General features: G+C 57.9%; 1 protein-coding gene across 3 annotated transcripts; it reads left to right on the top strand.

Moving 5' to 3' along the window:
• Positions 1–455: 455 nt before the first annotated feature.
• TGFB1I1 (transforming growth factor beta 1 induced transcript 1) lies at positions 456–21,252 on the top strand. 3 transcript variants are annotated; one of them, XM_066984363.1, is made up of 10 exons: positions 456–510; positions 6,406–6,497; positions 7,551–7,600; positions 9,151–9,254; positions 10,436–10,514; positions 12,269–12,539; positions 14,952–15,047; positions 16,276–16,357; positions 18,208–18,356; positions 19,440–21,252. In XM_066984363.1, exons 1-10 carry the CDS (start codon positions 498–500, stop codon positions 19,704–19,706), a joined length of 1,203 nt encoding a protein of 400 aa, XP_066840464.1. In that variant the 5' UTR covers positions 456–497; the 3' UTR covers positions 19,707–21,252. The 3 variants fall into 3 exon arrangements, with proteins under 3 accessions (XP_066840464.1, XP_066840466.1, XP_066840467.1); XM_066984365.1 differs by lacking the exons at positions 7,551–7,600; positions 10,436–10,514; XM_066984366.1 differs by lacking the exons at positions 6,406–6,497; positions 10,436–10,514 and having other exon boundaries at positions 465–510.
• The last annotated feature ends 542 nt before the right edge of the window (positions 21,253–21,794 follow it).

Genomic DNA, 21,794 nt, shown 5'->3' with positions numbered 1-21,794 from the left:
CAGCCCCATAGATCCCAGCCCCATAGATCCCACAGGTCCCTGCCCCACACATCCCTGCCCCACAGATCTCAGCCCCACACATCCCGGCCCCACACATCCCGGGGGTCCCTGCCCCATAGATCCCAGAGGTCCCAGCCCCATAGATCCCAGCCCCACACATCGCGGCCCAATTGATCCGAGCCCCACATATTCTGGGGGTCCCAGCCCCACACATCCCTGCCCCATAGATCCCAGCCCCATAGATCCCAGCCCCACACATTCCATGGGTCCCAGCCCCATAGGACCCTGCCTCACACATCCCTGCCCCATAGATCCTGGGGGTCCCAGCCCCACACATCCCTGCCCCACAGATCCCGGGGTCCCCCCCCTCCCCCCCCTCCCCCCCCCCCCAGGCCCCTCCCCCCCGGGCCGCCACTTCCATATTTGGGCACCGCGGGGCCGCGGGGGGGGGAGGGGCCGGGGGGGGAGGGGCCGGGGGGGCCCCACCCGGAGCCACGATGGAGGAGCTGGGTAAGGGCCGGGCCGGCGGGGCCTATAGAGACCTATAGGGACCCCATAGAGACCCCATAGGGACCCCGTAGCGACCCCGTAGGGACCCCGTAGGGACCCCATAGGGACCCTATAGGGACCCCGTAGGGACCCCATAGGGACCCCATAGGGACCCCATAGAGAACCTATAGGGACCCCATAGGGACCCCCGTAGGGACCCCGTAGGGACCCCATAGCGACCCTATAGGGACCCCATAGCGACCCTATAGCGACCCCATAGGGATCCCATAGGGACCCCATAGCGACCCTATAGGGACCCCATAGAGACCCTATAGAGACCCCATAGAGAACCTATAGGGACCCCATAGGGACCCCATAGGGACCCCGTAGAGACCCCATAGGGACCCCATAGTGACCCCGTAGGGACCCCATAGGGACCCCATAGAGAACCTATAGGGACCCCATAGCGACCCCATAGGGACCCTATAGGGACCCCATAGGGACCCCGTAGCGACCCCGTAGGGACCCCATAGCGACCCCATAGGGACCCCGTAGGGACCCCATAGCGACCCCATAGCGACCCCGTAGGGACCCCATAGCGACCCTATAGGGACCCCGTAGGGACCCCCGTAGGGACCCCATAGGGACCCTATAGGGACCCCATAGCGACCCCGTAGGGACCCCGTAGGGACCCTATGGAGACCCTATAGGGACCCCATAGCGACCCCATAGGGACCCCATAGGGACCCTATAGGGACCCCATAGCGACCCCATAGTGACCCTATGGAGACCCTATAGCCAGCCCTATAACGACCCTATAGCCCTGACCCCATAGCCCAGCCCTATAGCTGCCCCTATAGCTGCCCCTATAGCCGACCCTATAACAACCCTATAGCCCTGACCCTATAGCCCAGCCCTATACCCATCCCTATACCCGTCCCTATAGCCAACCCTATAGCAGACCCTATAGCAACCCTATAGAGACCCCATAGGGACCCCATAGGGACCCCATAGGGACCCCATAGAGACCCCACAGCGACCCCATAGTGACCCTATGGAGACCCTATAACGACCCTATAGCCCCGACCCTATAGCCCAGCCCTATACCCATCCCTATACCCGTCCCTATAGCCAACCCTATAGCAGACCCTATAGCAACCCTATAGAGACCCCATAGAGACCCCATAGGGACCCCATAGAGACCCCATAGGGACCCCATAGTGACCCTACAGCGACCCTATAGAGACCCTATAGCCAGCCCTATAGCCGACCCTATAACGACCCTATAGCCCTGACCCTATAGCCCAGCCCTATACCCATCCCTATAGCTGTCCCTATACCCGGCCCTATAGCCCTGTTCCTATAGCCCCAGCCCTACAGCTGCCCCTATAGCTGCCCCTATAGCCAACCCTATAGCCGACTCTACAGCCAGCCCTATAGCCAACCCTATAGCCCCAACCCTATAGCCCATCCCTATATCCGTCCCTATAGCTGTCCCTATACCCGGCCCTATAGCCCTGTTCCTATAGCCCCAGCCCTATAGCTGCCCCTATATCCGTTCCTATAGCTGCCCCTATAGCCGGCCCTATAGCCCCGACCCTATAGCCAATCCCCATACCCATCCCTATAGCCGGCCCTATAGCAGACCCTATAGCCAACCCTATAACCCTGACCCTATAGCCCCAGCCCTATATCCTGTCCCTATAGCCCTGTCCCTATACCCCTCCCTATAGCTGCCCCTATAGCCACCCCTATAGCTGCCCCAATAGCCGGCTCTATAGCCGACCCTATAGCCGGCCCTATAGCCCCGACCCTATAGCCCATCCCTATACCCATCCCTATAGCCGACCCTATAGCTGACCCTATAGCTGACCCTATAGCCCCAGCCCTATATCCTGTCCCTATACCCAGCCCTACAGCCGTCCCTATAGCTGACCCCATAGCCCCGACCCTATAGGCGACCCTGTAGCCGGCCCTATAGCTGACCCTATAGCCCTGACTCAGTATCCCGTCTCTTTACCCGTCCCTATACCTGTCCCTATAGCTGTCCCTATACCCAGCCCTATAGCCCCGACCCTATAACCAGTCCCCATACCCATCCCTATACCCATCCCTATAGCCGACCCTATAGCTGCCCCTATAACCCCGACCCCATACCCATCCCTATTCCCGGCCCTATAGCTGCCCCTATAGCGACCCTATAGAGACCCTATAGCTGCCCCTATAGCCAGCCCTATAGCTGACCCTATAGCCCCAACCCTATACCCATCCCTATAGCTGCCCTATACCCAGCCCTATAGCCCCAACCCTATAGCTGCCCTTATAGCAGCCCTATAGCTGCCCTATAGCTGGCCCTATAGCCCCGACCCTATATCCAATCCCCATACCCATCCCTATACCCGTCCCTATAGCCGGCCATATAGCTGCCCCTATAGCCGGCCCTATAGCCAACCCTATAGCCGGACCTATAGCCCTGACCCTATATCCCATCCCTATAGCTGTCCCTATACCTGGCCCTATAGCTGGCCCTATAGCTGGCCCTATAGCCCCGACCCTATACCTATCCCTATACCTGGCCCTATAGCCCACCCTATAGCCAGCCCCATAGCCCCGTCCCTGTATCCCATCCCTATACCCTACCCTATAGCCATCCCTATATCTACCCCTATAGCCCCGACCCTATAGCCCTGACCCTATAACCCTGACCCTATAGCCATGACGCTATAGCCCTGACCCTATATCTGTCCCTATAGCCCCGACCCTATAGCTCCGTCCCTATAGCCCTGACCCTACACCCATCGCTATATCTGACCCTATAACCCCAGCCCTATACCCGACCTTATAACCCTGACCCTATAGCCCTGACCCTATAACCCTGACCCTATAGCTCTGACCCTATAGCCCCATCCATCTGTCCGTCCCTATAACCGACCCTATAGCCATCCTATAGCCAGCCCTATATCCCGGCCCTATAGCCCCATCCCTATAGCCCCAACCCTATAGCCCTGACCCTATATACACCACATCCCATAACCCTGTGACCCCATAACCCCATAACCCCTGACCCCATAACCCTGACCCTATAACCCCATAACCCTATAAACCCTTGACCCCATAACCCTGATCCTATAACCCTGTGACCCCATAACCCCTGACCCCATAACCCCTGACCCTATAACCCCCAACCCCATAATCCCGTGACCCCATAACCCCTGACCCTATAACCCCATAACCTTGACCCAATAACCACTGACCCCATAACCCCTGACCCCTTGACCCCCTAACCCTGATCCTATAACCCCCGACCTCATAACCTCATAACCCATGACCCCATAACCCCCTGACCCTATAACCCCCAACCCCATAACCCCACAATCCCCTGACCCCATAACCCCTGACCCTATGACCCCATAACCCCAAACCCCATAACCCCATAACCCTGACCCTATAACCCCCTGACCCCATAACCCTGACCCCAGAGCCCCATAACCACATAAGCCTGTGACGCCATAACCCTGTGACCCCACAACCCCATAACCCCTTGACCCCATAACCCTGACCCTATAACCCCCTCACCCCATAACCCCTGACCCCATACCCCCATAAACCTGACCCTATAAACCCTAACCCCAAACCCTCTGATCCCATAACCCCATAACCCCCAAACCCCATAACCCCATAACCCTGTGACCCCCATAACCCCATAAACCCCTGACCCCATAACCCCTGGCCCCATAACCCTGACCCCATAACCCCAAACCCCATAACCCCTGACCCTATAACCCCGTGACCCCATAATCCCGTGACCCCATAACCCCTTGACCCTTGACCCCAAAACCCCTGACCCTATAACCCCTGACCCCATAACCCCATAACCCCCTGACCCCAATACCCCTGACCCTATAACCCCATAACCCCATAACCCCCTGAACCCATAACCCCCTGACTCCGTAACCCTGACCCCCCGACCCCATAACCCCTGACCCCATAACCCCGTAACCCCTGACCCCAAAAACCCTTGACCCCATAACCCCTGACCCTATAACCCCATGACCCCATAACCCGCTGACCCCATAACCCTGACCCCATAACCCTGACCCCATAACCCCGTGACCCCATAACCCCACAGCCCCATAACCCCTGACCCCATAACCCTGACCCTATAACCCTGACCCCATATCCCCCCGACCCCATAACCCCCCGACCCCATAGCCCCTGACCCCATAACCCTGACCCCATAACCCCATAACCCCATAACCCCTGACCCTATAACCCCCTGACACTATAACCCCGTGACCCCACAACCCCATAACCCTGACCCCATAACCCCCTGACCCCATAACCCGTGACCCCATAACCCCATAACCCCCTGACCCCATAACCCTGACCCCATATCCCCCGACCCCATAACCCCTGACCCCATAACCCTGACCCTATAACCCCATAGCCCCATAAGCCCATAACCCCTGACCCCATAACCCCCTGACACCATAACCCTGACCCCACAACCCCATAACCCCATAACCCCTGACCCTATAACCCCCTGACCCCATAAACCCTGACCCCATAACCCTGACCCTATAGCCCCATAACCCCATAACCCCCTGACCCCATAACCCTGACCCTATAACCCCCTGACCCCATAACTCCTGACCCCATAACCCCATAACCCCATAAACCCATGACCCCATAACCCCCTGACCCTATAACCCCTTTACCCCATAACCCCTGACCCTAAAACCCCATAACCCCATAACCCCTGACCCTATAACCCCGTGACCACATAACCCCCTGACCCGAATACCTCTGACCCTATAACCCCATAACCCCCTGACCCCATAACCCGCTGACCCTATAACCCCGACCCCATAACCCCTGACCCCATAACCCCTGACCCCGTAACCCTGACCCTATAACCCCATAACCCTATAACCCCCTGACCCCATAACCCCTGGCCCCATAACCCTGACCCTATAACCCCCTCACCCCGTAACCCCTGACCCCATAACCCTGACCCTATAACCCCCTGACCCCATAACCCCTGACCCCATAACCCCATAACCCTATAACGCTGACCCCATAACCCCTGACCCTAAAACCCCATAACCCTATAACCCCATAACCCCCGACCCCATAACCCTGACCCTATAACCCCGTAACCCCTGACCCCATAACCCCAGACCCCATAACCCCCGACTCCATATCCCCCGACCCTATAACCCCATAACCCCATAACCCCATGACCCCATAAACCTGACCCCATAACCCCCTCACCCCATAACCCCTGACCCCATAACCCCTGACCCTATAACCCCCTGACCCCATAACCCCCTGACCCCATAACCCCTGACCCCATAACCCTGACCCCATAACCCCGTGACCCCATAACCCCATAGCCCCATAACCCCTGACCTCATAACCCCTGACCCCATAACCCCTTCACCCCATAAACCCTGACCCTAAAACCCCATAACCCCTGACCCTAAAACCCCATAACCCCATAACCCCTGACCCTATAACCCTGTGACCCCATAACCCCCTGACCCGAATACCCCTGACCCTATAACCCCATAACCCCCTGACCCCACAACCCCATAACCCCATAAACCCTGACCCCATAACCCCTGGCCCCATAACCCTGACCCTATAACCCCCTCGCCCCGTAACCCCTGACCCCATAACCCCATAACCCCATAACCCCTGACCCCATAACCCCTGACCCCATAACCCCATAACCCTATAACCCTGACCCCATAACCCCTGACCCTAAAACCCCATAACCCTATAACCCCATAACCCCCGACCCCATAACCCTGACCCTATAACCCCATAACCCCGTAACCCCCGACCCCATAACCCTGACCCTATAACCCCCTGACCCCATAACCCCGTGACCCCATAACCCCGCCCCCGCAGACGCCCTATTGGCTGACCTCGAGGTCACGACCTCTCACCTCGCCCGGCGGCCCCGCCCCCCCGCCGACCCCCCCCCGACCCCATACGGCCCGGTGAGATTTGGGGTCGTTTATGGGATTTAGGGGATTTTGGGGTCATTTGGGGCCTTTTGGGGTCTTTTGGGGTCTTTTGGGGTCAAGGGGGGTCAGGGGGCTTTGGGGCCGGGGGGGGCGTCGGGGACATTTGGGGGCATTTGGGGTTTTTGGGGTGTTTGGGGTCTTTTGGGGTCATTTGGGGTCGTTTGGGGTATTTGGGGTCATTTGGGGTATTTGGGGTCGTTTAGGATTTAGGGGATTTTGGGGCCTTTTGGGGTCTTTTGGGGTCTTTTGGGGTCAAGGGGGGTCGGGGGGCTTTGGGGCCGGGGGGGGCGTTGGGGACATTTGGGGGCATTTGGGGTTTTTGGGGTCTTTGGGGTATTTGGGGTTTTTGGGGTTTTTGGGGTCGCTTAGGATTTAGGGGATTTTGGGGTCTTTTGGGGCTTTTTGGGGTCTTTGGGGTCTTTTGGGGTCAAGGGGGGTCAGGGGGTTTTGGGTTCGGGGGGGACATTGGGGACATTTGGGGGCATTTGGGGTTTTGGGGGTATTTGGGGTTGTTTGGGGTTTTTGGGGTCGTTTGGGGTATTTGGGGTCATTTGGGGTATTTGGGGTCGTTTGGGATTTAGGGGATTTTGGGGTCATTTGGGGCCTTTTGGGGTCTTTTGGGGTCTTTTGGGGTCAAGGGGGGTCGTGGGGCTTTGGGGATTTAGGGGGCGTTGGGGACATTTGGGGGCATTTGGGGTCGTCTGGGGTATTTGGGGTCGTTTGGGGTATTTGGGGTCATTTAGGATTTAGGGGATTTTGGGGTCATTTGGGGTATTTGGGGTCTTTTGGGATATTTGGGGTCATTTAGGATTTAGGGCATTTTGGGGTCATTTGGGGTATTTGGGGTCATTTGGGGTATTTGGGGTCGTTTAGGATTTAGGGGATTTTGGGGACATTTAGGGACATTTGGGGTATTTGGGGTCATTTTGTATTTAGGGGATTTTTGGGGTCATTTGGGATGTTTTTGGGGCCGGGGGGGGGGGGAGGGGGGCGCCGTTAACCCTTTGTGTGCCGCCCCCCCCGCAGCCCCCGAGCTCGCCCCCGTCTGTGGGGTCGGAGAGGGACCAAGGGTACAGGTATGGGGTCGGGTTATGGGGTCACGGGGTTATGGGGTCGGGGGTTATGGGGTCGGGGGGTTATGGGGTCGGGTTATGGGGTCGGGGGGTTATGGGGTCGGGGGTTATGGGGTCGGGGGTTATGGGGTTGGGGGGTTATGGGGTCGGGGGGATATGGGGTCAGGGGGTTATGGGGTCGGGGGGTTATGGGGTCGGGGGGTTGTGGGGTTGGGTTATGGGGTCGGGGGGATATGGGGTCGGGGGGTTATGGGGTCAGGGGGTTATGGGGTCGGGTTATGGGGTCGGGGGGTTATGGGGTCGGGTTATGGGGTCGGGGGGTTATGGGGTCGGGGGGTTATGGGGTCAGGGGGTTATGGGGTTATAGGATTTTGGGGGTTATGGAGTTATAGGGTTTGGGGGGTTATGGGGATGTGTGGTGATGGGGTTATAGGGTTTTGGGATTTATGGGGTCATGAGGATAGAGGGACATGGGGCTATGGGGTCATGGGGTTACGGGGACATGGGGATATGGGGTTTGGGGGATATAGGGTCAGGGGGACATGGGGTTATGGGGTTATAGGGTTTGGGGGGTTATGGGGTTATGGGGACACAGCGTTATGGGGTTTTCGGGTTATGGGGACATGGGGTTATGGGGTTATAGGGTTTGGGGGGTTTTGGGGTTATGGGGACTGGGGGCTATGGGGTTATGGGGACATGGGGACATGGGGTTACGAGGTTATGGGGACATGGGGTTATGGGGTTATAGGGTTTGGGGGGTTATGGGGTTATAGGTTTTGGGGGTTATGGGGTTATAGGGTTTGGGGGTTATGGGGTTACGGGGTTATGGGGACATGGGGTTATGGGGTTATAGGGTTTGGGGGGTTATGGGGTTATGGGGACATGGGGACAGGGGGTTTTGGGGTTAAGGGGACATGGGGCTATGGGGTTATGGGGTTATAGGTTTCGGTGGGTTATGGGGTTATGGGGACAGGTGCTTATGGGGTTTTGGGGTTATGGGGGCTGGGGGCTATGGGGCTATGGGGTTATGGGGACATGGGGTTTGGGGTTATAGGGTTTTGGGCATTATGGGGTTATGGGGACATGGGGACAGGGGGTTTTGGGGTTTTGGGGTTATGGGGACATGGGGCTATGGGGTTATGGGGTTTGGGGGGTTATGGGGTTATGGGTTTTTTTTAGGTTATGGGGTTATGGGGACATGGGGTTATGGGGTTATAGGGTGTGGGGGTTATGGAGTTATGGGGACATGGGTCTATGGGGTTTTGGGGACATGGGGACGTGGGTTTATAGGGTTTGGTGCATTATGGGGTTATGGAGACATGGGGTTATGGGGTTATGGGGTTTGGGGTGTTATGGGGCTATGGGGTTATGGGGTTATGGTCTTATAGGGTTTTGGGCATTATGGGGTTATGAGGTTATGGGGACATGGGGTTATGGGGTTATGGGGTTAAGGGGTTATGGGATTTTGGGGCTATGGGGCTGTGGGGCTATGGGGTTATGGGGTTTGGGGGTTATGGGGACATGGGGCTATGGGGTTATGGGGTCGCCCCCAGCGCCGTGCAGAAGCCCCTCGCCCCCTGCCCGCCCCCGTCCCCCGGCCTGGGGGAGCTGGACCGGCTGCTGCGGGACCTGAGCGCCACCCACAGCTGCATCGCAGGTACCCAAAATCCCCGGAATCCGCCCCAAAAACCCGCCCCGGAGACCCCATCAACGGCTTCGGCCGCCCCAAAAACCCCCCCGGACCCCAAAACCCCCCCAAATCACCCCAAATCCCAGCGAACTGACCCCCAAAATGTCCCGGTGAGCCCAAATCCCAACAAATTGACCCCAAATCCCAACAAATTGACCCCAAATCCCAAGAAATTGACCCCAAATCCCAAGACATTGACCCCAAATCCCAACAAATTGACCCCAAATCCCAACAAATTGACCCCAAATCCCAACAAACTGACCCCAAATCCCAACAAATTGACCCCAAATCCCAACAAATTGACCCCAAATCCCAACAAATTGACCCCAAATCCCAACAAACTGACCCCAAATCCCAGCAAATTACCCCAAATCCCACCCCAAATCTCAATAAATCGCCCCAAAAATCGCCCCGGCGGACCCCAAATCCCCCCAAATCCCCCCAAATCCCCCCCAAATCCCCCCAAATCTGCCCCACAGCCCCCTAAAAACCCCAAATCCCATTAATTCACCCCAAAAAAAAATCACCCTGGGAACCCCTCTCCCAAATCTTTACGCACCCCAAATCTCCCTTATTCACCCCAAAACCCTGTTACTGACCCCAAAAACCCCTTTTTCACCCTAAATCCCCATCTTTCACCCCAAAACCCCATTTTTTGCCCCAAACCCGCTGTATTCAGCCCCAAATCCCAGTATCGACCCCAAATCCCCCTTATTGACCCCAAATCCCCCTTATTCACCCCAAAACCCCCTTATTCACCCCAAAACTCTCTTCTTGACCTCAATCCCTCTTATTTCACCCCAAAACTCCCTCCTTGACCCCAAACCCTCTTATTTCACCCCAAACCCTCCTTTTCACCCCCAAACCCTCCTTTAATGACCCCAAAACGCGTTTCCTCACCCCAAAACCCTACACTGACCCCAAATCCCCTTTTCTCACCCCAAAACCCTACATTGACCCCAAAACCCCCTTTCCTCACCCCAAAACCCTACATTGACCCCCAAACCCCACTTTTTCACCCCAAAACCCATTTTTTTCACCCCCAAACCCCTCTCTTTCACCCTAAACCCCCTCTTTTCACCCCAAATCCTCCTTCTTCACCCAAAATCCCTCTTTTTCACCCCAAAATCCTCTCCTGCCCCCCCCAGACGAGCTCCTGGCCCAGGTGCCCCCCTCGGCGAGGACGGAGGCCACGGATGAGGCCGAAGACGGGGACCCCCTCCCTCGGTGAGCGCCCCCAAATTTGGGCCTCCCCCGATCCCATAAACCCCAAATTTTGGGGGTTTCGCCCCAAAAAAGCACCCATTTTGGCTGTTTTCGCCCCAAAACCCCCTCAGCCTCCACAATCTGGGGCCTCAAATCCAACCACCACCATTTTGGCCCCCCCAAAAAAACCCAAACCCCAAAATTTTTAGGTTCCCCCCCCCCCAAATGATACCCCGCCCCAAAACACCCTTAGAACCCCAAAACACACTAAAAACCCTAAAACCTCTTATTTCACCCCAAAACCCCCTCGGCCTCCAATAAACGGGCCTCAAATCCAACCACCACCATTTTGTCCTCCAAAAAAAAAAGACCCAAACCCCAAAATTTTGAGATCCTCCCCCTCCAAAAAATTGTATCTCAGCCCAAAACACCCTAAAAACCCCTTAAAAAAACTTTAAAAACCCTAAAACTCCTTATTTCACCCCAAAACCCCCTCGGCCTCCAATAAATGGGCCTCAAATCCACCACCACCATTTTGTCCTCCAAAAAAAAGGCCGAAACCCCAAAATTTCGAGGTCCTCCCCCACAAAAAAATTATATCCCACCCCAAAACACCCTGAAACCCCCTTAAAAAAAACTAAAAAAATCCTAAAACCCCTAATTTCACCCCAAAACCCCCTCGGTCTCCAATAAATGGGCCTCAAATCCAACCACCACCATTTCGTCCTCCAAAAAAAAGCCCCAAACCCCAAAATTTTGAGGTCCTCCCCCACAAAAAGAAACCGTATCCTGCCCCAAAAGACCCTAAAAAACCCTAAACAAAATAAAAAAAAACCCTAAAACCCCTAATTTCACCCCAAAACCTCCTCGGCCTCCAAAAAACGGGCCTCAAAAAAAAATATATATCCCACCCCAAAACACCCTAAAACCCCCACATCCTAAAAAATTATTTCACCCCAAAACCCCCGCAGCCTCCCAAATCCCCACCAATTTCACAAAAAAAAAACCCTGAGGTCCTCCCCCACAAAAAGAAACCCCCCCCAAAAGACCCTTAAAAAAAACCCTAAAAATTTCAATCCTCGGCCTCCAAAAACGGGCCCTCCAATTTCACCCCAAAAAAATTTTGAGGTCCCCCCCACAAAAAGAAACCGTCGGTAAAAAAAATAAAAAACCCTCCATATTTCAAAAACCCCGCAACCTCCAAAAAATGGGCCTCAAATATTGTCCAAAAAAAAAGGCCAAACCCCACCATTTCCCACCCCAAAACACCCTAAAAACCCCTTAAAAAAACCTAAAAGAACCCTCCCCCTTATTTCACCCCAAAAAGCCTCCAAAAATGGGCCCAAATCAAACCCCATTTTGTCCTCCAAAAAAAAGCCCCAAACCCCAAAATTTTGAGGTCCTCCCCCACAAAAAGAAACCGTATCCTGCCCCAAAAGACCCCCCCTAAAAAAAAACCCTAAACAACCCCAATCGGCCTCCAAAAAAAAACCCTTTTATCCTCCAAAAGAAAAGGCCCCCCAAAATAGGTCCTCCCCCACCAAAAAAATTTCCCGCCCCAAAACACCCAAAACCCCAAAACACCCTCCTAAAACGGCCTCCAAAAAACGGGCCTCAAATCCAACCACCACCATTTTGTCATCAAAAAAAAGCCCCAAACCCCAAAATTTCGAGGTCCTCCCCCCCAAAAAATTATATCCCGCCCCAAAACACCCTAAAAAACCCTAAAAAAAACCTTTAAAAACCCTAAAACCCCTAATTTCACCCCAAAACAGGCTTCCCCCCCCGGCCTCGACCTCCGCGGCCACCCAGGAGCTGGACAAGCTGATGGCCTCGCTCTCCGACTTCAACCTCCGCGGCCCCGTCGGCCCGGGGGGTTTTGGGGTCGCCCCCGCCCCGAAACCCCGTTCCGGGGCCGTCCCCCCTCTTCCGACCCCGCAGCCCCCCCTAAAAAAGGGGGCGCCCCCCCCCGAGGGGAACCTCGACTCCATGCTGGTGCTGCTGCAGGAGGACCTCAAGCGCCAGGGGGTCCCCACGGAGGCCAAGGTGATTTTGGGGGAGTTTTGGGGTTTTTGGGCATTTTAGGTTTTTTTTTTTAGGGGTGGTTTTTAGGGGATTGGGGTTTTAGGGGTTTTTATTTGGGGGGGGGGGTTGGGGTGGAGGTAAAGGGAGGGGGGGGGGGGAAGGGGGTGGAGGGGGGAAGGCGGTCCCCCAAATGGGGTCGCTCCGAATTTAGGAGTGCCCCAAAATGGGGTCGCCCCTAAAATGGAGTCACTCCGAATCCGGATCACCCCAAAATGGGGTCGCCCTGAATTTAGAAGTGCCCCAAAATGGGGTCGACCCTAAAATGGAGTCACTCCGAATCCAGATCACCCCAAAATGGGGTCACCCCTAAAATGGGGTCACTCCGAATCCGGAGCGCCCCAAAATGGGGTTGCCCTGAATCTAGGAGTGCCCCAAAATTGGGTCGACCCTAAAATGGAGTCACTCCGAATCCGGAGCGCCCCCAAATGGGGTGACCCCTAAAATGGGGTCGCCCCAAATCCAGATCACCCAAAAATGGGGTTGCCCTGAATTTAGGAGTGCCCCAAAATGGGGTCGACCCTAAAATGGGGTCACTCCGAATCCAGATCACCCCAAAATGGGGTCACCCCTAAAATGGGGTCACTCCGAATCCGGAGCGCCCCAAAATGGGGTTGCCCTGAATCTAGGAGTGCCCCAAAATTGGGTCGACCCTAAAATGGAGTCACTCCGAATCCGGAGCGCCCCCAAATGGGGTGACCCCTAAAATGGGGTCGCCCCAAATCCAGATCACCCCAAAATGGGGTTGCCCTGAATTTAGGAGTGCCCCAAAATGGGGTCGACCCTAAAATGGGGTCACTCCGAATCCAGATCACCCAAAAATGGGGTCGCCCCGAATTTAGGAGTGCCCCTAAATGGGGTTGACCCTAAAATGGAGTCACTCCGAATCCGGAGCCCCAAAATGGGGTCGCTCCGAATTTAGGAGTGTCCCTAAATGGGGTCAACCCTAAAATGGAGTCGCCCCAAATCCGGATTGCCCCAAAATGGGGTTGCTCTGAATTTAGGAGTGCCCCTAAATGGGGTTGACCCTAAAATGGAGTCACTCTGAATCCGCAGCGCCCCAAAATGGGGTCACCCCCAGTTGGGAGAAGCCCCAAAATGGGGTGACCCCAAATTTAGGAGTGACCCAAAATGGGGTCACCCCTAAAATGGGGTCACTCCGAATCCAGATCACCCAAAAATGGGGTCACCCTGAATTTAGGAGTGCCCCTAAATGGGGTCACCCCTAAAATGGGGTCACTCTGAATCCAGATCACCCAAAAATGGGGTCACCCCGAATTTAGGAGTGCCCCGAAATGGGGTCGACCCTAAAATGGAGTCACTCCGAATCCGGAGCGCCCCAAAATGGGGTCACCCCTAAAATGGGGTCACTCTGAATCCAGATCACCCCAAAATGGGGTGACCCCGAATTTAGGAGTGACCCAAGATGGGGTCACCCCTAAAATGGAGTCACTCCGAATCCAGAGCGCCCCAAAATGGGGTGACCCCGAATTTAGGAGTGCCCCGAAATGGGGTCGACCCTAAAATGGAGTCACTCCGAATCCGGATCACCCCAAAATGGGGTGACCCCGAATTTAAGAGGGAACTGAAATGGGGTCAACCCTAAAAGGGAGTCACTCCGAATCCAGACTGCCCAAATATGAGGTCACCCCAAATCCGGATTCCCCCCAAAATGGGCTCACCCCTAAAAAGGGGTCACCCCAAATCCAGATTTCCCCCAAAACGGGGTCACCCCAAATCCGGATTCACCCCAAATGGGATCACCCCAAATCGGTGCACCCCAAAACCAGGAGACACCCGCCCCCAAAATCCCTCAATATCACCCCAAAATCTTCAGGGGGTTCCCCCCCCCGACACTTTTGGGGTCCCCACCACCACTTTTGGGGTTTTTTACCCCAGAAATAAACTTTTGGGGTCCCCACCACCACTTTTGGGCTTTTTTGCCCCAAAATAAACTTTTGGGGTCCCCACCACCACTTCTGGGCTTTTTTGCCCCAAAATAAACTTTTGGGGTCCCCACCACCACTTTTGGGTTGTTTTACCCCAAAATTAACTTTTGGGGTCCCCACCTTTACTTTTGGGCTTTTTTTTGCCCCAAAATAAACTTTTGGGGTCCCCGCCACCACTTTTGGATTTTTTTGCCCCAAAATAAACTTTTGGGGTCCCCGCTACCACTTTTAGGATGTTTTGCCCCAAAATCAACTTTTGGGGTCCCCGCCACCTCTTTTGGTTTTTTTTGCCCCAAAATCAACTTTTGGGGTCCCCGCCACCTCTTTTGGGATTTTTTTACCCCAAAATAAACTTTTGGGGTCCCCGCCACCGCTTTTGGGGTTTTTGACCCCAAAATTAACTTTTGGGGTCTCCCCCCCCCCCCAGGTGACCCCCCCGGGCCCCCCCTGGCTCTCGGGGTGCTCCCGCTGCGGCCCCCCCGGCGCCCCCACCTGCGCCCGCTGCGGGCAGCCCGTGCTGCACGTGAGTATGGGGGCTATAGGGGCTATAGGGGATATGTGGGGTATGGGGGGGCTATAGGGGACAAGGGGGGGGTATGGGGGCATGTAGGGGGGTATGGGAGATATGGGGGTTATGGGGGTCATGGGGGGCAAGGGGGGGCTATGGGGGCTATAGGGGGCTATAGGGGGTATGGGGGCTATAGGGGCTGTAGGGGGTATGGAGGATATAGGGGGTGTGGGGAGTATGGGGGGCAAGGGGGTGTGTAGGGGATATGGGGGCTATAGGGGGTATGGGGGGGCTATAGGGGGCTATAGGGGGTATGGGGGGGTATGGGGGCTATAGGGGCTATGGGGTGTATAGGGTCTACAGGGGGGTCTATAGGGGTATGTAGCGGCTATAGGGGTCTATAGGGGTATGTAGGGTCTATAGGGGTGTACAGGGTCTACAGGGGGTTTATACGGGTATATAGGGTCTACAGGGGGGTCTATAAGGGTATATAGGGCCATATAGGGTCTATAGGGGTATATAGGGTCGGGGCGGGTGTCTATAGGGTCTATGGGGTATATAGGGGCTATAGGGGTCCACAGGGGTTTATAGGGTCCATAGGGGCTATAGGGGTCCATAGGGCTTTATAGGGTCCATAGGGTATATAGGGTCGGGGGGGGGGGGGGTCTATAGGGGTATATAGGGGCATATAGGGTCTATAGGGGTATATAGGGTCTATGGGGGAGGGGGGGTGTCTATAGAGTCTGTAGGGGTATATAGGGGCTGTAGGGGTCCACAGGCGTTTATAGGGTCCATAGGGGCTATAGAGGTCCACAGGGGTTTGTAGGGTCTGTAGGGTTATATAGGGTCTACAGGGGGGTCCATAGGGGTTTATAGGGTCTGTAGGGTTATATAGGGTCTACAGGGGGGTCCATAGGGGTTTATAGGGTCTGTAGGGTTATATAGGGTCTACAGGGGGGGTCTATAGGGATATATAGGGGCATATAGGGCTATAGGGGTATATAGGGTCTATGGGGGGTGTCTATAGGGTCTATAGGGGTATATAGGGGTTGTAGGGGTCCATAGGAGATTATAGGGTCCACAGGGGCTATAGGGGTCCACAGGGTTTTATAGGGTCCATAGGGGCTTATAGGGTCCATAGGGGCTTATAGGGTCTATAGGGGTCTATAGGGGTCTATGGGGGGTCTATGGGGTCTATAGGGGCGGCAGCGAGCCCCCCCCCTCCCATATGTCCCCCCCCCAGCAAATGGTGACGGCGCTGGACAAGACCTGGCACCCCGAGCACTTCTGCTGCACCCACTGCGGGCAGCCCTTCGGCGACGAGGGTGGGTGGCACCCCGGGGACCCGGCGGCACCCCTGGGACCCGGTGGCACCCCCGGGGACCCGGTGACACCCCTGGGACCCGGTGGCACCCCGGGGACCTGGTGGCACCCCTGGGACCCGGTGACACCTCGGGGACCCGGTGACACCCCCCGGGACCCAGTGGCACCCCTGGGACCCGGTGGCACCCCGGGGACCCAGTGACACCTCGGGGACCCGGTGACACCCTGGGGACCCAGTGGCACCCCTGGGACCTGGTGGCACCCTGGGGACCCGGTGGCACCCCGGGGACCCGGTGACACCCTGGGGACCCGGTGACACCCCCCGGGACCTGGTGGCACCCCCCAGGGACCCGGTGGCACCCTGGGGACCCAGTGGCACCCCCCCAGGGACCCCGGTGGCACCCTGGGGACCCGGTGGCACCCTGGGGACCCCCCCCCCCTCCCCCCATGTCCCCCTCCCCCTTCCGGTGTCCCCTTGTCCCCGTGGCGGGGCCTTTGCTTCCCCCCCCCCCCCCCCGATGTCCCCGATGTCCCCAGTGACGTCATCGATGTCCCTAATGACGTCACCGACGTCCTTGGTGACATCACCCATGTCCCCATTCCCGTCCCCAATGTCCCCAGTGATGTCCCCAATACCCCCAGTGACGCCCCCAACGCCCCCGGTGACGTCCCCAATGTCCCCAACGCCCCCAGAGGACGTCCCCAATACCCCCAGTGACGTCCCCAATGCCCCCAGTGATGCCCCCAATGCCCCCAGTGACGCCCCCAATGTCCCCGTTGATGCCCCCAAAGCCCCCATTGACGCCCCCAAAGCTGCCGTTGACGTCCCCAATGCCCCCGGGGATGTCCCCAACGCCCCCGGGGATGTCCCCGATGTCCCCAGTGACATCCCCAACGCCCCCATTGACGCCCCCAACGCCCCCATTGACACCCCCAGTGACCCCCAACGCCCCCATTGACGCCCCCAACGCCCCCGTTGACGTCCCCAGTGACCTTGACGCCCCCGAGGATGTCCCCAGTGCCCCCGGGGATGTCCCCAACGCCCCCGGTGATGTCCCCGATGTCCCCAGTGACACCCCCAACGCCCCCGTTGACGTCCCCAGTGACCCCAACGCCCCTGGAGGACGTCCCCAATGCCCCCGGGGATGTCCCCAGCACCCCTGGTGATGTCCCCGATGTCCCCACTGACATCCCCAATGTCCCCACTGACGCCCCCCTGGTGACATCCCCGATGGCCCCACTGATGTCCCCAGCATCCCCATTGATGTCCCCAATGACCCCAACGCCCCCATTGATTCCCCCAACGCCCCTGTTGACGTCCCCAGTGACCCCAACGCCCCCGAAGGACACCCCCAATGCCCCCGGAGGACGTCCCCAATGCCCCCAGTGACGTCCCCAACGCCCCCGGTAATGTCCCCAACGCCCCTGGTGATGTCCCTGACGTCCCCAGTGACATCCCCAACGCCCCCATTGACGCCCCCAATGCCCCCGTTGACACCCCCAATGTCCCCAACGCCCCCAGAGGACGTCCCCAACACCCCCATTGACGCCCCCAACGCCCCCACTGATGCCCCAATGCCCCCGTTGATGCCCCCAACGCCCCCATTGACGTCCCCAGTGACCCCAACACCCCCAGAGGTGGTCCCCGACGCCCCCGGGGATGTCCCCAACGCCCCCGGGGATGTCCCCGACGTCCCCAGTGACATCCCCAATGTCCCCATTGATGCCCCCAACGCCCCCAATGACACCCCCAGTGACCCCCAACGCCCCCATTGACGCCCCCAACACCCCCGTTGACGTCCCCAGTGACCCTGAGGCCCCCAGTGACGTCCCCGATGTCCCCCCCCCGCAGGCTTCCTGGAGAAGGACGGGCAGCCCTACTGCCGCCGGGACTTCGCCGAGCTCTTCTCCAGCCGCTGCCAGGGCTGCGGGCGGCCGATCCTCGAGGGCTACATCGCCGCCCTCCAGGGACTCTGGCACCCTGAGTGCTTCGTCTGCCGGGTGAGACCCCCCCGCCACCCCCCTGTCACCCCCCCCGTCACCCCCCGTCACCCCCCGTCACCCCCCCCCCCCCGCCCCGGCCGCCCTCCGGGAGGTTGTGGGGCTGTAGGCCCCGCCGTTGAGGTTCTCCTGGTGGGGTCCCCGTTCGGCGCCCCCATGGGTGCTCCGCAGCCCGCGTCCCCAAAGGCCGCTGGCCACCGGCGTCCCCGTGTCCTTGATGTCCCTGCGTCCTTGTCCCCGCGTCCTTGTCCCTGTGTCCTCGCCGTCCCCATAACCTGGATGCCCCCATATCTTCGATGTCCCCGTGTCCTCGGTGTCCCCGTGTCCTCGATGTCCCCGTGTCCTTGATGTCCCCGTGTCCTTGTCCCCATATCCTCGATGTCCCCAAATCCTCCACGTCCCCACGTTCCTTGGCCATCGATGTCCCCATATCCCCAATGTCCCCATGCCCTCGATGTCCCCAACCCTTTAATGTCCCCATGCCCTTGATGTTCCCATATCCTCAGTGTCCCCATATCCCCAATGTCCCCAACCCCTTGATGTCCCCATGCCCTTAATGTCAATGTCCCCAAATCCTCGATGTCCCCAACCCCTTAACATCCCCAACGCCCTTAATGTCCCCATATCCCCAATGTCCCCATAACCTCGACGTCCCCGACCCTTTAATGTCCCCATGCCCTTAATGTCCCCATATCCTCAGTGTCCCCATATCCTCGAGGTCCCCAACCCTTTAACGTCCCCAACACCCTTAACGTCCCCATATCCTCAATGTCCCCATATCCTCGATGTCCCCATATCCTCGATGTCCCCATGCCCTTTAATGTCCCCATATCCTCAATGTCCCCAAATCCTCGATGTCCCCAACCCCTTAACGTCCCCAACGCCCTTAACATCCCCATATCCCCAACGTCCCCATATCCTCCATGTCCCCATATCCCCGATGTCCCCATAACCCCACGTCCCCATATCCCCAGTATCCCCATAACCTCCACGTCCCCATCCCCTCGCCGCCCCCCCATTCCTCGTCCGCCGACGTCCCCGTCCCCATAACCCCAACCCCCGCACCCCTCCCCCCACCCCCAGGAGTGCTTCGCCCCCTTCGTCGGCGGCACCTTCTACGAGGCCGGCGGGCGGCCCTACTGCGAGCGCCACTTCCACGCCCGCCAGGGCTCCCTGTGCCGGGGCTGCGGCGAGCCCATCGCCGGCCGCTGCGTCACCGCCATGGCCCAGCGCTTCCACCCCGAGCACTTCGTCTGCGCCTTCTGCCTCCGCCCGCTGGCCAAGGGCACCTTCCAGGAGCAGGAGGGGAAGCCCTACTGCCAGCCCTGCTTCCACCGCCTCTTCGGGTGAGGGGGGTTCCCCCCCCCCCGAAAAAAATCCGTGGGGCACCCCATAGAGATCCCGTAGATACCCCGAAACCATCAGGAGAACGTCCTACGGATGCCCCGTTGGATGTTCTCCGTGATGGACGTGGTCTTGAAGGCATCTCACGGGGCTTGGGGACCTCAAGAGTGGAGATCTGGGGTCAATGGGGTGTTCCACGGTGTGGGGCGCCCCATAAATATCCCATAGACACCCCAAAACCATCAGGAGAACGTCCTACGGATGCCCCGTTGGATGTTCTCCGTGATGGACGTGGTCTTGAAGGCATCTCATGGGGCTTGGAGGCCGAGAAGATCAGGTTCTGGATCATTGGGGTGCCCCACGGCTATGGGGCTGCCCCATAGAGACCCCATGGACACCCCAAAACCTCCATACGACCCCCCAAACCACCCCAAGGCCACCCCATGGAGGTCCCTTTGGATGTTCTCCACGATGGACGTGGTCTTCAACGGGCCTTCCGTTGACCGTTGCCATCACCCGTGGGGCTCTGGGATCAGTGGGGCGCCCCACATCTATGGGGCTGCCCCACAGAGACCCCATGGACACCCCAAAACCACCACGTGACCCCGAAAACCACCCCAAGACCCACCCCGTGGAGGTCCCCTTGGATGTTCTCCATGATGGACGTGGTCTTCAAAGTGCCTTCCGTTGACCGTTGCCTTCACTTATGGGGTTCTACCATCAGTGGGGCGCCCCACATCTATGGGGATGCCCCATAGGTGCCCCATGGACACCCCAAAGCCCCCCGTGGGGTCCCAGTTCCTCTCAGTTTGGCGAGGAACTGGGAGGAACTGGGGGGGGGGGCCTCCATGGGGCGCGCTCACTCTTTGCTTGCAGAAGCCAAAGCCTTTGTGGGGAGCTGTGGGGCGGGGGGGGGGGGGATCTATGGGGCAGGATCTATGGGGCGGGATCTATGGGGCGGGATCTATGGGGCTGGAGGGATCTATGGTGTTGCGGGGGATCTATGGGTCGGGGGGGATCTATGGGGCAGGGGGAGGAATCTATGGGGCAGGGGGGATCTATGGGGCAGGATCTATGGGGCAGGGGAGGGATCTATGGGGCGGTTGTGGGATCCATGGGGCAGTTTGGGGAGAATCTATGGGGTGGGGGGGATCTATGGGGCAGGATCTATGGGGCTGGGGGGATCTATGGGGCAGGATCTATGGGGCAGGATCTATGGGGCAGGATCAATGGGGCAGGAGGGGGATCTATGGGGCAGGGGGTGATCTATGGGGCAGGGGGGGATCTATGGGGCAGGATCTATGGGGTTGGGGGGATCTGTGGGCAGGGGGAGATCTATGGAGCAGGATCGATGGGGCAGGGGGAGATCTATGGGGCCGGGGGGGAGCTATGGGGCAGGAGGGGATCTATGGGGCAGGATCTATGGGGCGGGGGGGCTCTATGGGGCAGGATCTATGGGGCAGGATCTATGGGGCGGGGGGGATCTATGGGGCAGGGCACAGGGCACCGGGCACACGCGGCCGCGCACGGACAATAAACACCGGCAGCACAACCGCAGCGTGTGGGGCGCCGTTTTGGGGCAAATTTCACCCGATTTTGGGGGCGACCTCGGCCGTCTGGGGCCGATTCCCTTCCTTTTGGGGCCACTTCTCCCAGTTTTGGGGCGATTTCCCCGTTTTGGGGCGATTTCTCCCATTTTTGGGGCAATTTCTCCCAGTTTTGGGGCCACATCTTCCGGTTTTGGGGCCACATCTTCCGGTTTTGGGGCCACATCTCCCAGTTTTGGGGCCACTTCTCCCTGTTTTGGGGTGATTTCTCCCTGTTTTGGGGCAATTTCTCCCAGCTTTGGGGCGACTTCTCCCAGTTTTGGGGTCATTTCTCCCAGTTTGGGGGCCACTTTTCCCAGTTTTGGGGCGATTTCTCCCAGTTTTGGGGCTATTTTTGCCAGTTTTGGGGGCAATTTCTCCCAGTTTTGCAGCCATTTCTCCCAGTTTTGGGGCAATTTCTCCCAGTTTTGGGGCCCACTTTTCCCAGTTTTGGGGCCGTTTCTCCCAGTTTTGGGGCCACATCTTCCGGTTTGGGGCGATTTCTCCA

This window comes from Anser cygnoides, chromosome 28 (genome assembly GCF_040182565.1).
Source record: "Anser cygnoides isolate HZ-2024a breed goose chromosome 28, Taihu_goose_T2T_genome, whole genome shotgun sequence".
Classification (NCBI taxonomy): domain Eukaryota; kingdom Metazoa; phylum Chordata; class Aves; order Anseriformes; family Anatidae; genus Anser; species Anser cygnoides.
This window is presented reverse-complemented; position numbering and strand designations above follow the sequence as displayed.

Excerpts from the sequence above, each read along its gene's own strand:
- TGFB1I1 (XM_066984363.1), top strand. Across the intron at positions 12,540-14,951 it reads GGGTCCCCACGGAGGCCAAG|GTGACCCCCCCGGGCCCCCC; the intron begins GTGATTTTGGGG and ends CCCCCCCCCCAG. Across the intron at positions 15,048-16,275 it reads GCGGGCAGCCCGTGCTGCAC|CAAATGGTGACGGCGCTGGA; the intron begins GTGAGTATGGGG and ends TCCCCCCCCCAG.